This window comes from Microcebus murinus, chromosome 14 (assembly GCF_040939455.1).
Source record: "Microcebus murinus isolate Inina chromosome 14, M.murinus_Inina_mat1.0, whole genome shotgun sequence".
Lineage (NCBI taxonomy): Eukaryota > Metazoa > Chordata > Mammalia > Primates > Cheirogaleidae > Microcebus > Microcebus murinus.
Genome location: NC_134117.1, coordinates 77,034,579 through 77,046,915, shown reverse-complemented (window position 1 = coordinate 77,046,915; position 12,337 = coordinate 77,034,579). Strand labels below are relative to the sequence as shown.

General features: G+C 39.8%; 1 protein-coding gene across 1 annotated transcript in view; it reads right to left on the bottom strand.

Annotated features, from left to right (window-relative positions):
* LOC142860950 (DNA excision repair protein ERCC-6) overlaps positions 1 to 12,337 on the bottom strand; it is an 89,161-nt gene that overhangs the window by 37,035 nt on the left and 39,789 nt on the right. Inside the window, exon 8 of the mRNA XM_076010304.1 lies at positions 6,382 to 6,517. Within this exon, the coding sequence (XP_075866419.1) occupies positions 6,382 to 6,517 (136 nt within the window). The remainder of the gene's footprint in view (positions 1 to 6,381; positions 6,518 to 12,337) is intronic.

The following is a 12,337-nucleotide window of genomic DNA, read 5'->3' as shown; positions in this document are numbered from 1 at the left end:
TGCTCCACACTTGGGTCCACTGTGAGCGCAAGGTGTGTGTGCACACAGAGAGAAAGTAAGGAGAACAACCACAACATTTCGGGCTGGAAATAGAAAAGTTCAATGATCACTCACATTTATAAAATGTCCACTGTATTACAGCCAAAGCCTGCAAATGTGGGTCCATTTGCTCATAGACCCTACAACTCCAAACTGCAGACTCGCCATGGTCATTCCATTTACCTCCAACACAACCACGAAGTGAATTCCAGACATCATTCAGTGTAGCTGGAGCATTACCAGTTAAACCAATGAGACGCCAAGCCTCTTGAATGTATACCACTGCAACAATGTATAGCTAATTTTGCTTGTTTAAAGACTTAAGTTTATTTGGAAAATTCTGTAATGTTAGCTACAGAAATACAGAATTTCTACTGTGTTCAGAAAGATTTATAACGATTAACAAAAACGAAGACAATGCTTTTATAAAAAGAACAAAAAGCTGTTCAAAATGTCCCCATTGAAAGTGTAATCTCCACTTAACAGCCACTGGGTAAAAATACATCTAACACCATTTGTTTTCACCTGATTCAATCTCAGAATTCTATAACTGCCTAGACTGAGTTTCAATAATGGTGAATTGTTGAATATTACGGACGTCTCTATCCAAACACTTAAGACAAATCATCTCGGGCGGTTTCAAATTAAAAGCTTGTAAAATATGTAACCTCTCCTAGTTTTTGCAATTAATAGGGTACATCTGCAATTAGCCTGACTTACTGAATGTAGTGCTGTTGTCATTAAAAGACGTCTGTGAAAGTGCTGCTGTTATTATGGAGGCTCAGGAGACCAATCCCTCCTAGAGGGCAAACAGTGGACTGGTGGAAACAACAGCCATAAATCACACTGTCAGGCAGCGGGGAGAGCCGAGTGAAGCACAGGCACATGAAGGCCATTCACAGTAAACACAGCACGGCAGCTTCCCAGGCAGGATTTACTGCACCTGTAATTAATTAAAATTTCCTTCAAGCTAAATCTTTAATAAACAAGGATTTGTGCTGACAATGAGGGAAAAAAAAGGGCTCCAGCAACATAATTTTAAAATATACCTCACAGAACAAGCCCAGCATCTATCATTTCTTGTATCAGGTGTATACACTGACTCTAAAGTTAATAGGAATTATATCACTTTGCATTAGAATTTGTGTACTTGGAACAGGTCTGAAATATTTAAGATGCTTGAGGGACAATGCAGCCTCTTTTTATTTTTATTTGACATGTTTTTGACTCCCTTCTAGTTTTTTACAAAGACAAGTCTTTTTGCTCTAGGGTTTCAGAAAACAGGACTTCTCAAAGAACATGTGATAGTAGTTTCATCAGAAGGCCAAGTTTTTGTGTCATTTTTGCTTTTTAACCACACACTGCACTTCCCGAAGTGAATATTAACATTCTATTTCACCGTTTCCATTTGGGGCCAACAGTACCTGGCCATGAGAAAAAAAAGGTCCCAGACACTGAATGACCATGAACATTTTGATGAAGCAGGTGTGTACCCTTTACCTAGAATAGATGATGAATCAATTAGCAACACTTCCTTTAGCATCTTTTCTTTTCCAGCTACATAGAGAAAGAAACCTACAACATTCTTTGTTTCTAACAATAAGAAGAATTGCCTGAGTAAATGTTATATATCAGGGACCACACTAAACTCTTCATGCATACACATTAACCCAGTAAATCCTCACAAAATTACAAAAAAGAAAAAGAAAAGAAAAAAAAAATGTTTTACAGGTGATCAAACCAGGCTCAGAAAAGCTAAGCGACAAGGTAACAAAGTTATTAAATGGCAGATCCAAGATTCAAACCTGGTCTGGTAAGCACAAAACCTATGTACTTAAATTATATACTATTGTTGCTTTTCCCACCTTATGCCTCTAAATGGCATGAATTAATCAAAAAGGGACAACTCTTTAAATTATCTAAAATATTACAGAATTACTAGATCCTACATAGCAAAAAATGGTGGCAGAAAGTGACAACTGTTTCATAAACAATTTCTCATTATACATCTTCCAACAAATTAAAAAAAGGATCCTTAATTGTTAAATAAACTTTACAACACAGTGCTAAAGATGCTACCCCTCACTGTGAGTTATGAGGTAAGTATCACAAGACTGCCTTTCTTTCATTATCTCTTCATATATTTTATTTTCTTTCCCCAAGAAAATCGTTGGCTTTTTTTCAAGGTTAGTTCAAAACACAGTATTCATTTTTTTGGAATCCTAACAACATTAAACACCTAGAATATAGTATTTACAGCTATTTGGCAAATAAACACTAATTGACTCACATAAAAGTTTTTCTATGTTGGAAAAAAGGGGTCATAAAACATAATGAGAGGCCGGGCGCTGTGGCTCACGCCTGTAATCCTAGCTCTTGGGAGGCCGAGGCGGGCGGATTGCTCAAGGTCAGGAGTTCAAAACCAGCCTGAGCAAGAGCGAGACCCCGTCTCTACTATAAATAGAAAGAAATTAATTGGCCAACTGATATATATATATAAAAAAAATTAGCCGGGCATGGTGGCGCAGGCCTGTAGTCCCAGCTACCCGGGAGGCTGAGGCAGAAGGATCACTCGAGCCCAGGAGTTTGAGGTTGCTGTGAGCTAGGCTGACGCCACGGCACTCACTCTAGCCTGGGCAACAAAGCGAGACTCTGTCTCAAAAAAAAAAAAAAAAAAAAAACATAATGAGAGAAAGAAAATCTTAGGCTCCTATTAAATGAGATTTCAACTGACCATAAAGGCGATTCGAAGCCTGAAAATGTCTTTATAAGATTTGATCATTTGGTTGAAACGATCAGATGTATTTATTTATATATATATATATATATATATATTGCACAGTTGCTGAGTGTGCACTTGACAATTCTAAATTATGCTACCAATCAAAGAGATTATTAACAAAGATAATATAGCATCAAAGCCAAAAGGAATTTGGGGAAGAATGGTAGATGCACTCTATACAGAAATTATTTGTTCATTTGGTATCTGCTTTCCAAATGAAAAATTTTCAAAATTTTATGCTATAGCACTACAACAAAGCATGTAGAAAATAAAGATAATCCAATAAGCAAAACAATTCTGGCATTACTCTTTTAAATATTTCTAAAGAGAAATATTTCTAAAGAAAAATCTTCCCGATTTTGTCCAGTGCTGAATATCCTTATGTCAGAGTGCCACTGTTAAATTTAGACAGGACAGCTAGTGGGAATGGAAAGCTCACCCATGGAAAAAAGAAATCTTAGCTGATAAGGAAGGAAAGGAAGTCAGGCATTAGATGCTGAGTTAGAAGACAGACTATCATTATTGACAGAATATTTGAAATATGAGTAAGAAACACAGACCCTATTGCAATCCAGCACACATTTGTAAGCCAGCAGGCGTGCATGGGGTGGTGACAAAGATCTAATACAGAGAGGAAAGGAAGGAGCAGAGGAACCACATGCCACTTGGGTGCTTGAATCCAGATGCCAGAGTTAAGATGTTTAAAAAGTCACTAATAAGGCCTGTATGAAGGAACTATTAATACATTTTAAATATGTCATCAACACAAACAATAAACTGACATTAACATTAATAAAAAATAATAAACTGTGTTTCTAAGTCAAGAATATGATTTAATAGATACAAAAAGTACATATTTTCTATCTTTTGCATAACAGCTTACATCTTGAGAGATCTGAGATGCTTTATAATGGAAAAGGAACAGTAGAGAGTTAAGAGTTTGAGTAAAAACACAAGGAAACTTCAATACAGCTTTCTCAAAACTGATATAAGAAACTTCAAGTTAAACTGGTAAACTGTAAAGCACTGAAAAAATTATAATCAACCATGTGATGCATGTGTCCATACATGTAAAACCACCTCAGAAGGTAGAACCAATCAAAAGTGAAATATCTCCTCTTTCAGGTTTTGCCCTCCAAAAGAATGTTAAGAAAGCAAATTTCACCAACAACTTCACTGTCAATTCTATTTCCATTAATGAGTCAATGTATTTGGTTTACATGAAGGTAGTTCTTCAGATTATAAAAACAAAAGGACTGCAGATAAGCCCTGATCCAGGTGAAGGTGTGAAATACATGCACTTCACTACCTCAAAAGAAAATAAAAGGATAAAAAATAACATATGAAAAAATTCACCTTTATTTTTTTTTATTTATTTATTTTTTTTGAGACAGAGTCTCACTTTGTTGCCCAGGCTAGAGTGAGTGCCGTGGCGTCAGCCTGGCTCACAGCAACCTCAATCTCCGGGGCTCAGCGATCCTACTGCCTCAGCCTCCCGAGTAGCTGGGACTACAGGCATGCGCCACCATGCCCGGCTAATTTTTTGTATATATATTTTTAGTTGGTCAATTAATTTATTTCTATTTTTGGTAGAGACAGGGTCTCGCTCAGGCTGGTTTCGAACTCCTGACCTCGAGCAATCCGCCCGCCTCGGCCTCCCAAAGTGCTAGGATTACAGGCGTGAGCCACCGCGCCCGGCCAAAAATTCACCTTTATAAGACAAATGTCAACCAATGATTCCTGCTACAGGATTTTGCAACACAAAACATTAAGAGATGTCACCAGATAATGGAAATGAAAGGAGAAATGTTTTAAAAAGGTGATGACAGGATAGTTACAATTTAGAGTTTGACTAGAAAACAAGCTATACTGTTACTATTTTCATACTGCTGAAAATCACTTTTAAAAAAATCACAGCATTTACCTGACTTTATTAATTACCTTAATTCAGTTTGACTTCCATTTATCATTTAAAATTCTGGGAAAAGTCAGTTGGTAACAGTAACAGCTATTATAAACAAGGTTCCATCTTACCTTACTTGAGCTACCAAATTACAGATATTCCTGATTCACTTCCATCAAAAGTTCTACTTATGCCTGTAATCCTAGCACTTTGGGAGGCCGAGGCGGGTGGATTGCTCAAGGTCAGGAGTTCGAAACCAGCCTGAGCGAGACCCCGTCTCTACCAAAAATAGAAATAAATTAATTGACCAACTAAAAATATATATACAAAAAAAAAAAAAAAATTAGCCGGGCATGGTGGCGCATGCCTGTAGTCCCAGCTACTCGGGAGGCTGAGGCAGTAGGATCGCTGAGTCCCGGAGATTGAGGTTGCTGTGAGCCAGGCTGACGCCACAGCACTCACTCTAGCCTGGGCAACAAAGTGAGACTCTGTCTCAAAAAAAAAAAAAAAAAAAAGTTCTACTTATAGCCAGGCATGGTGGTGCATGCCTGTAGTCCCAGCTACTCGGGAGGCTGAGGCAGTAGGATCTCTTAAGCCCAGGAGTTTGAGATTGCTGTGAGCTAGGCTGACGCCACGGCACTCACTCTAGCCTGGGCAACAAAGCGAGACTCTGTCTCAAAAAAAAAAAAAAAGTTCTACTTACTCATGATCATGGACGTAACAAGAATTTGGAGGAAAAGAGGTACTGGAAAACTTACAGAGTTCTGTGGTTCCTATTTGGACACTTCATGGCCCTGGCACCCGGCAGTGCTTTCCTGATATAGGAGAGCCCACCTGAGAGCTCAGAACACTCAGGAAAGAAAGAATCAACTCCTAACAAGCTGCTACTTCTCAATAATGTAGCCTGCAAACCTACAGTGAAACTGTGTGATTGTTATTTGTTCAGCCAATGCTTAGGGGGTACTTGGGATACAAAAACAGACAGTCCATACCACCTAGATGGTGAGGCAGATAAGAAAAAAAGCAGAATATAATGTATCTAGGTTACTCACAGTAGCACAGATAAAGCTCCATTTTGATAATGTGACTGTTAACAAAACTAAAAGTGAAGAAATAAAACTTTCAAAATATGATAAGTATTCAGGGAACAAAACTCAACTAAAAAGCAACAATACTTATAAAATTAAAAAAATGGTAGATTGCTTCTATCATTCATCAAAACTTGTTTAAAAAGCATATTAACAAATGCACTTACCAATTAAGAGCTATTATATCACTTTTTCTATCCACCTTCCTAAAACTGGTGAAAGCTGCCAATGCCCAAGTCCCTGAAGTTACTGTTCTATAAGCGACCTGATTTATGATCCCACTCACACTTCCAGGTTAGGGTGTTGTCTATGCCCAGTTGTGTTTCACTGAACAACAAACATGTCACAACACCACCACAGATTATTAGAATGATAAAGCCTACATTCATAATTATTTTGAAAATACAGAGCACTCTAAAGTCAGTCAATAATAATAAAATAATTTTAAATGCATGAAAGAAACACAGGAATATACATTTGAGAAATACACAGATCAAAGAAAAACCAAATATGTAAAATGGGGGGCTTTAAAACAAAACAAAAAAGTACTGAAAATACTATAATGTTACCTTTTTGTGGGTACAGGAACCGGTTTCATGTAGAATTGCCACTCTGAACGGAGGCCACCACATGTGAAATTCTTTCACCCACTGATGCATCACCGTTGTTGGACAGACAATTACAGTTGGACCCAACCCTTCAAACCTGCACCCAAACATCCAAGAAGAAAACACAACCATAAGAGCAAACAGAGTGATCAACTGCCCAAAAAAAAACCCCAAAACAAAAAAAAATTAATGGTTAAAATAGGAGAATGCCAGCAATGGAAATTTAGTGATATTTCTTTAAAGGAAAACCTATTAAGGTCAAAACCTAGTAAGTGAAATTTCCATGATCCCATTCATCAATTAGTGCTGCCGTCCCCAGCCTCCAACCAGGCTTCAGACTGGTTAGGAGCCCAGCAGACAGGCTCTGCCTACCCTGCCACCCTCCAAGTCCGTGGAAAAACTGTCTTCCATGAAACTGGTCCCTGGTGCCAAAAAGGTGGGGTACCGCTGAATCAGTGGATGCAAGTATTAAGGGAAGACACTAAATAACACATTAAAATATAACAACTATAGTAACGTAAAAGAAAATCAAATGTTACTTAACAAAAATACATTCCTTTCCCCTTCTAGTCCAGATTAGTGAAGTTGAAGTCATTACACAGTAGATCTTAACCTATGTGAACCTAACAGCAATTAAGTTTGTTTGAAGCTTTCTTGTCTACTGAGAGTTTTCCACCCACAGAATTTCAATCCATCTTCATAGCCCCGGGAAGCAAGCAGGACAGAAATGCCTCACTGTTTGGGGGCTCCGAAGGCTGGAGTGACCCAGGCGACATGGTTCCCAGGGGACAGAGGAATGCCCAAAAATCAGCCTTCTCGTGGCTGCAGCCTGCCTTTACTACACCACGCTGCCCGCTCCTCTGTGCCATGTTGTCTCCTGAGAAGCCCCCGCCAAGGCGGTGAGAGCTGGCACTGCTGTGCGGAAAGCGGCTGAGCAGCACACAGCAAGGGCCTCAGCGGCAGTCGCATGGTGACCCAGTGATCCCAACACCAACACCTACGGACCAGGAGACCCACTGCAGCATGATTTCTGCTGTGGGAAAGCAGATGCCACCTGCATCATAGGTAAGAGGAGTGCTGAATAACTGTCCTTTAACAGCACTTGCCAGTGGCTGGGGCCACGGCCTGGGTCTGAATCCCGATTCTACACACTGACTGTGTGAGCTCAGGCACATTACTTCACCTCTCTGAACCTCAGTCTCTCACCTTCAAGTGGGAATAATAATAGTTTATAGGGTTATTATGAGGATTAAATCAGTTAACATCTGTAAGGGGCTTAGAACAGTGCCAAACAGAAAATACTGTAAGAATCTGTTAAATAAGATAGAATATCATAGAACCATTAAAACAGTTTTTGAAGAATATTTAATAACCTGAAAAAAAAAACTCATAGTAAATTTTTTAAAAAACAAAATTACTTATGGAATCACCCCAATTCCCTTAGACATAGGCAGGCTGGAAGACTGGTTGTAGACACTGTCTCAACATACCTTTCTCCTGTCCCCCCTTCCTCACAGAGTCAGTTTTGGGCAGGTGCCCTCCCTCTTCCTTCCCACAGACATGTACTTTATGGGACTCTGACCACTGTCTGGCTGTGAGTGGGAAGCCTGCTTCACCTCGAGCCGTCAGCACACAGTACTCCCCCGCAACTCTCACTGGTACTGCCTGGCCAGACTGACCAACCTAGTAAAGAAGCCTTACACTCCTTCTAGGCTGGGGGAGAGTTTTCTCTCGTAGTCTCTCCTGCTGCACGTACAGTCCAACAGCCACCCAGCAACTGGGCTGCAGTAGTGAGGAGATCTAATGATCACAAGGAGACTTGGCCTTAGGAGAAAATTCAAGTCTCTATGTCCCTGATGACATCGCTGAGCTGCTGAGCTGCTGATCATGCTGTGTCCACAGCCTCCCCTCTGTAGCTTTCTAACTGTACCATACATTTTGTGAACCTTTAATCCAATTTTAGGACAAGTTTCATTTACTTGTGGTCCAACATCCTGATACACTTTACACTGTAGGTCCCTGTCTACATCTGCACTCACCCTGCCCTCCTAGGACAAGTGTCCCTTTTCTTGTCTGAGACCAATCTCTTTAGCTAATCTCTGGAGCCCACACTCCCACGACATCAAGGCTCCCATTACTGCAGCCATGTCATCTTTAGTCTTGCTGGAGGCTGGAGGATAGTCAGGACATAAGATGAAAACTAAGAATAAGGCAAAACTAACTGTGGCAACCTCTTTAACTACAGACTCATGCTCAGCTCATGCTCATGCACCTGGGAAACAAGACTGACCGAGGGGACTGCAGGCCCATACACCTGCTTCTCACTCACCTGAAGCAGAGTCGCTGCACTTTGTACATTGTCATTCTTCCCCTCTTCTCCCCTCCCTTTTTCTGTCCAATAAACATGTGCACTGCTTAAAGCGAAATACACATGTGTTGCTCCACTGTACACACTATCCCCATGCTATCTCACTACTTCCCACAACTTCAATTCTCTCTCAGTGCCGATAATGTCAGATCCAGGCATCCAGCCAGATCTCTCTCCTGAACTCCAAACCACCATATGCCAAATACCTCACTGCTTCCTCGAATGTCCTCCAGCACCACACACACCCCTCCCCATGATCCGATCCAGTCAGCAGAAACGTCACCCACTGTCTAGGCACCCAAACTGGAAATCTGAGGCTTGAACTCAAGCACGCCCACTTGCTCTCCACCACTATTTCCTGATTCCTCTCAAAGCCACCATGTCCCTCCCTCTGGAACTCCAGTTCCAGTCACTCTTGCCTCTCATCTGAGTTACTGCACCTTGCAGCATGATCATTTCAAAATGCAAAATCTGAATGTCTCATCCCCTCACTTCAAAGAATCAGTGGCTGCCCCCTGCTTCTTGGGACAGGGTCTAAACACCTGGACCTGGCCTCCAAGACCATGAGGACTGACCTCTCTAGCTTCGCCTCTCTCACTGCCACCACCCCAACACCTGCTCCTATGGTCAGCACCCCACAAGATACATACTCCTCTGACCTCATGACCTTAACCTTGTCCACTTATCTTCTTATCCCTCCCAGCCACCTTCTACTTGTCCTTCAGACCTCAGCTTCCTGACAGAGCCTTCCCTGTCCCTTTCTCTCAAGTTAAGAATCCTTCCTCAGTACACCCCATACCAACCCTGTCGTAACACATATCACCCTTATTGTAACTGTTAGATCCTTCCTCAGCACTTCCAGAGCAGGGAAAATCTCTTCTTCAAAAGATCTCGATGCCTAATTTACAGCAGGTTATTAATGAATATTGGCTTTATTAAATGAAAACTTTTTTTTAAACTGGTAGAAAATATATCAAAATGCTAAAAGAGATTATTTCTGAGTTAGGAGATCATAAGTGATTTTTATTTTCTTGCTATAGCTCAATAAATGATCCTCTACACTTAAAACAATTTTTATAAATAAGAGTAAATCATACAGTGCTTGAAATATTAAAAATCATTTTCTATCTAACTGAAAGGTAACTTGTAGTTCTAACAGAAAAGCAATGAGATTCTGGTCAAGGCCTAATTTCAATGAGGCTTACTTTTACATTCTAACATGACAAAATGCCTCTCTCCACTTTGAAACCCTCCCTGTCTCCAGCTACAGGCAGTCAGTCACTGCTCTGCCCCTCAATGGGTTAGAAAGGGTCAGACTACAAAAGCCAGAGGCTACAACAGACTCTGACACTTCCTACAGAATTTCCAAGCTGTGCTCCTCACCAAGGGCATGGCCTGGAGAGGTGCCCTCAAGTTCCCGGGGGAGAAAAGGACTCTGCTCTGGCCCTTCCATGACAGTATTCCTTTCTAAAAGGATTAAATACACCAGCTTCTTTCAATCCTCCAAGCAGAATAAAAGAGAGTTATCATCAATATGCACTTAGCAGGGATTAGGAAACAACCAGTCAAAAGCTGTCTACAATATTTAAAAACAAACTCATACTCAAATAAGCATAAATACACACACATAAGCTTAGGTTACACAGCATTTTCTTCTCTCTTTTATAATATGCCTCCTGCAAACTACTACACTGATGAATCACACTTAGTCATTTTAAGTTAGTATGTTCTTTAGGCTAATATGTTCATCTATCTGGCATTATTATGCCCTTGAATTTCTGCCATTCTCCCTCTGTTAGAAGAACATGGAGGTTTTCATGCTGAGTTGAAATCTAGGGGCAATAAACAAAATCTATTAACAGGCACGTCAACTGAACCACCCCTTTCCAACCCTCAGTATCAGTGAGATGAGCATAAGAAATGGCTAAGTGTACTAGAGTAATTAGCATCAATTACCAAACAGACTACAATTCCTTTCATCTTTGGTTATTATTGATTACCTAATGAATTTAGGGCAAGCCAATACTTCCATGGTCAAATACTTCAACCAACGGGATGGAAACCTGCCAGTCATACCTACAATTCACCAGGAATTTTTATAAAGTAAATAACTGACCCTTGAAAGTTTATTAACTTTTTCAGGATATTTGTTCACAATAAGAAATCAACTAAATCAAGACTTTGAAGTTTTAACTGAAGTTTGAAAGATAAATTTACAAGGTCTGTCTGGAAAGTATCCAGCCCGTATGAAAAATGGAGACCTTTGTGGCTGGACAGAATTCACATTTCCTCTCTATCACAAAATTCAGGGGCCTATCATTGTAATATGAATGGCAAAGTAAAAAGAAGCTCAGGTGTCCCATATGAACTGGGAACACAACAATCATTACAGATTTTTATTAACCACATGTAATATGCTTCTCCCTCTTTTTAAAAACAAACAAAAACACAACACACATTTAAAACAACAAACCAAATTTGTTTACCATGAAGTTTCTTGGTATCACAAAGACTTAAACTACTTCATTTTCAAAGTTAACAGACCTTAAAATTACAACATGACACTGTCTCAAATTAGGGTCCCAAAATCTACAGATTTGCAAGAGTCCAGAGGAAATATACATAGCCAGTGAAGCAATATGAGCTCACATAGAATTTAACTTGACCTCAAGTGCTGACTATTTTTCTTTAGGGCATAAACATAGAGGAGAACTCCCATGTTCTTCCAGTTTCAGAGGAGGACATATTATAAAATTATTAGAAAAATGCTATCCAATTTGCTCTGGGACATGTAAGGCAGATGGGAACAACCTCCCCAATGCACCTCTCTTCACGAAGAGCCTAGTTGTTCAGCAGATATATTACCATGTTCTTGAAAGTCACTTCTACCAATACTATTTTAATAAAGACGATCTGGGCTATAGTCCAATATGCCACACTATTTCATGATAGGAAAGAGGATATGAGCATTGATAGTTAATTGATTACAGCTGCTGCTCATTATTAGCCCTGACTTCACTCCTAGTAGGATTGCCACCACGCAAGAGAGCATGTTTTAATTTTTAGATTGAAACTACACTGCAGGGATAACTTTAGGTTCGTAGGCCCACAGTATTAGACTCCATACAAGTTTCATGATTAGAGGAAGGCAAGGGAAGAAAAGAGATGAGAAATAAGAAAATCCCAGAAATCACTTAAGGAAACAAAGACAGTCCTAGAAACCATTTGGGACAGTTCCAGGCATTCTAGCTATCAAAAAAACCAAAATAGTTGCAGAGACCAGGCTAAGCAAAGAGCTTATCTAAAATAGAGAAAGCATGTTTTAAAATGCTAAACTAATGACATTCAGAGATAAGGAAACACTAAATGCCCATTTTCAACTTTGAGTTTTGCCTTGGGCTGGAATGTTTTCACATGCTTCCAGGCAAAAGTAACAGAATTCTAACATTTGAAGAAAATCCTCTGCTTATTGACAATACAACTTTCTTGAAACACCAAGAACATTCAGCATTTAAAAATCTCCAAATTTTCCCCCTCCTATACCTACGT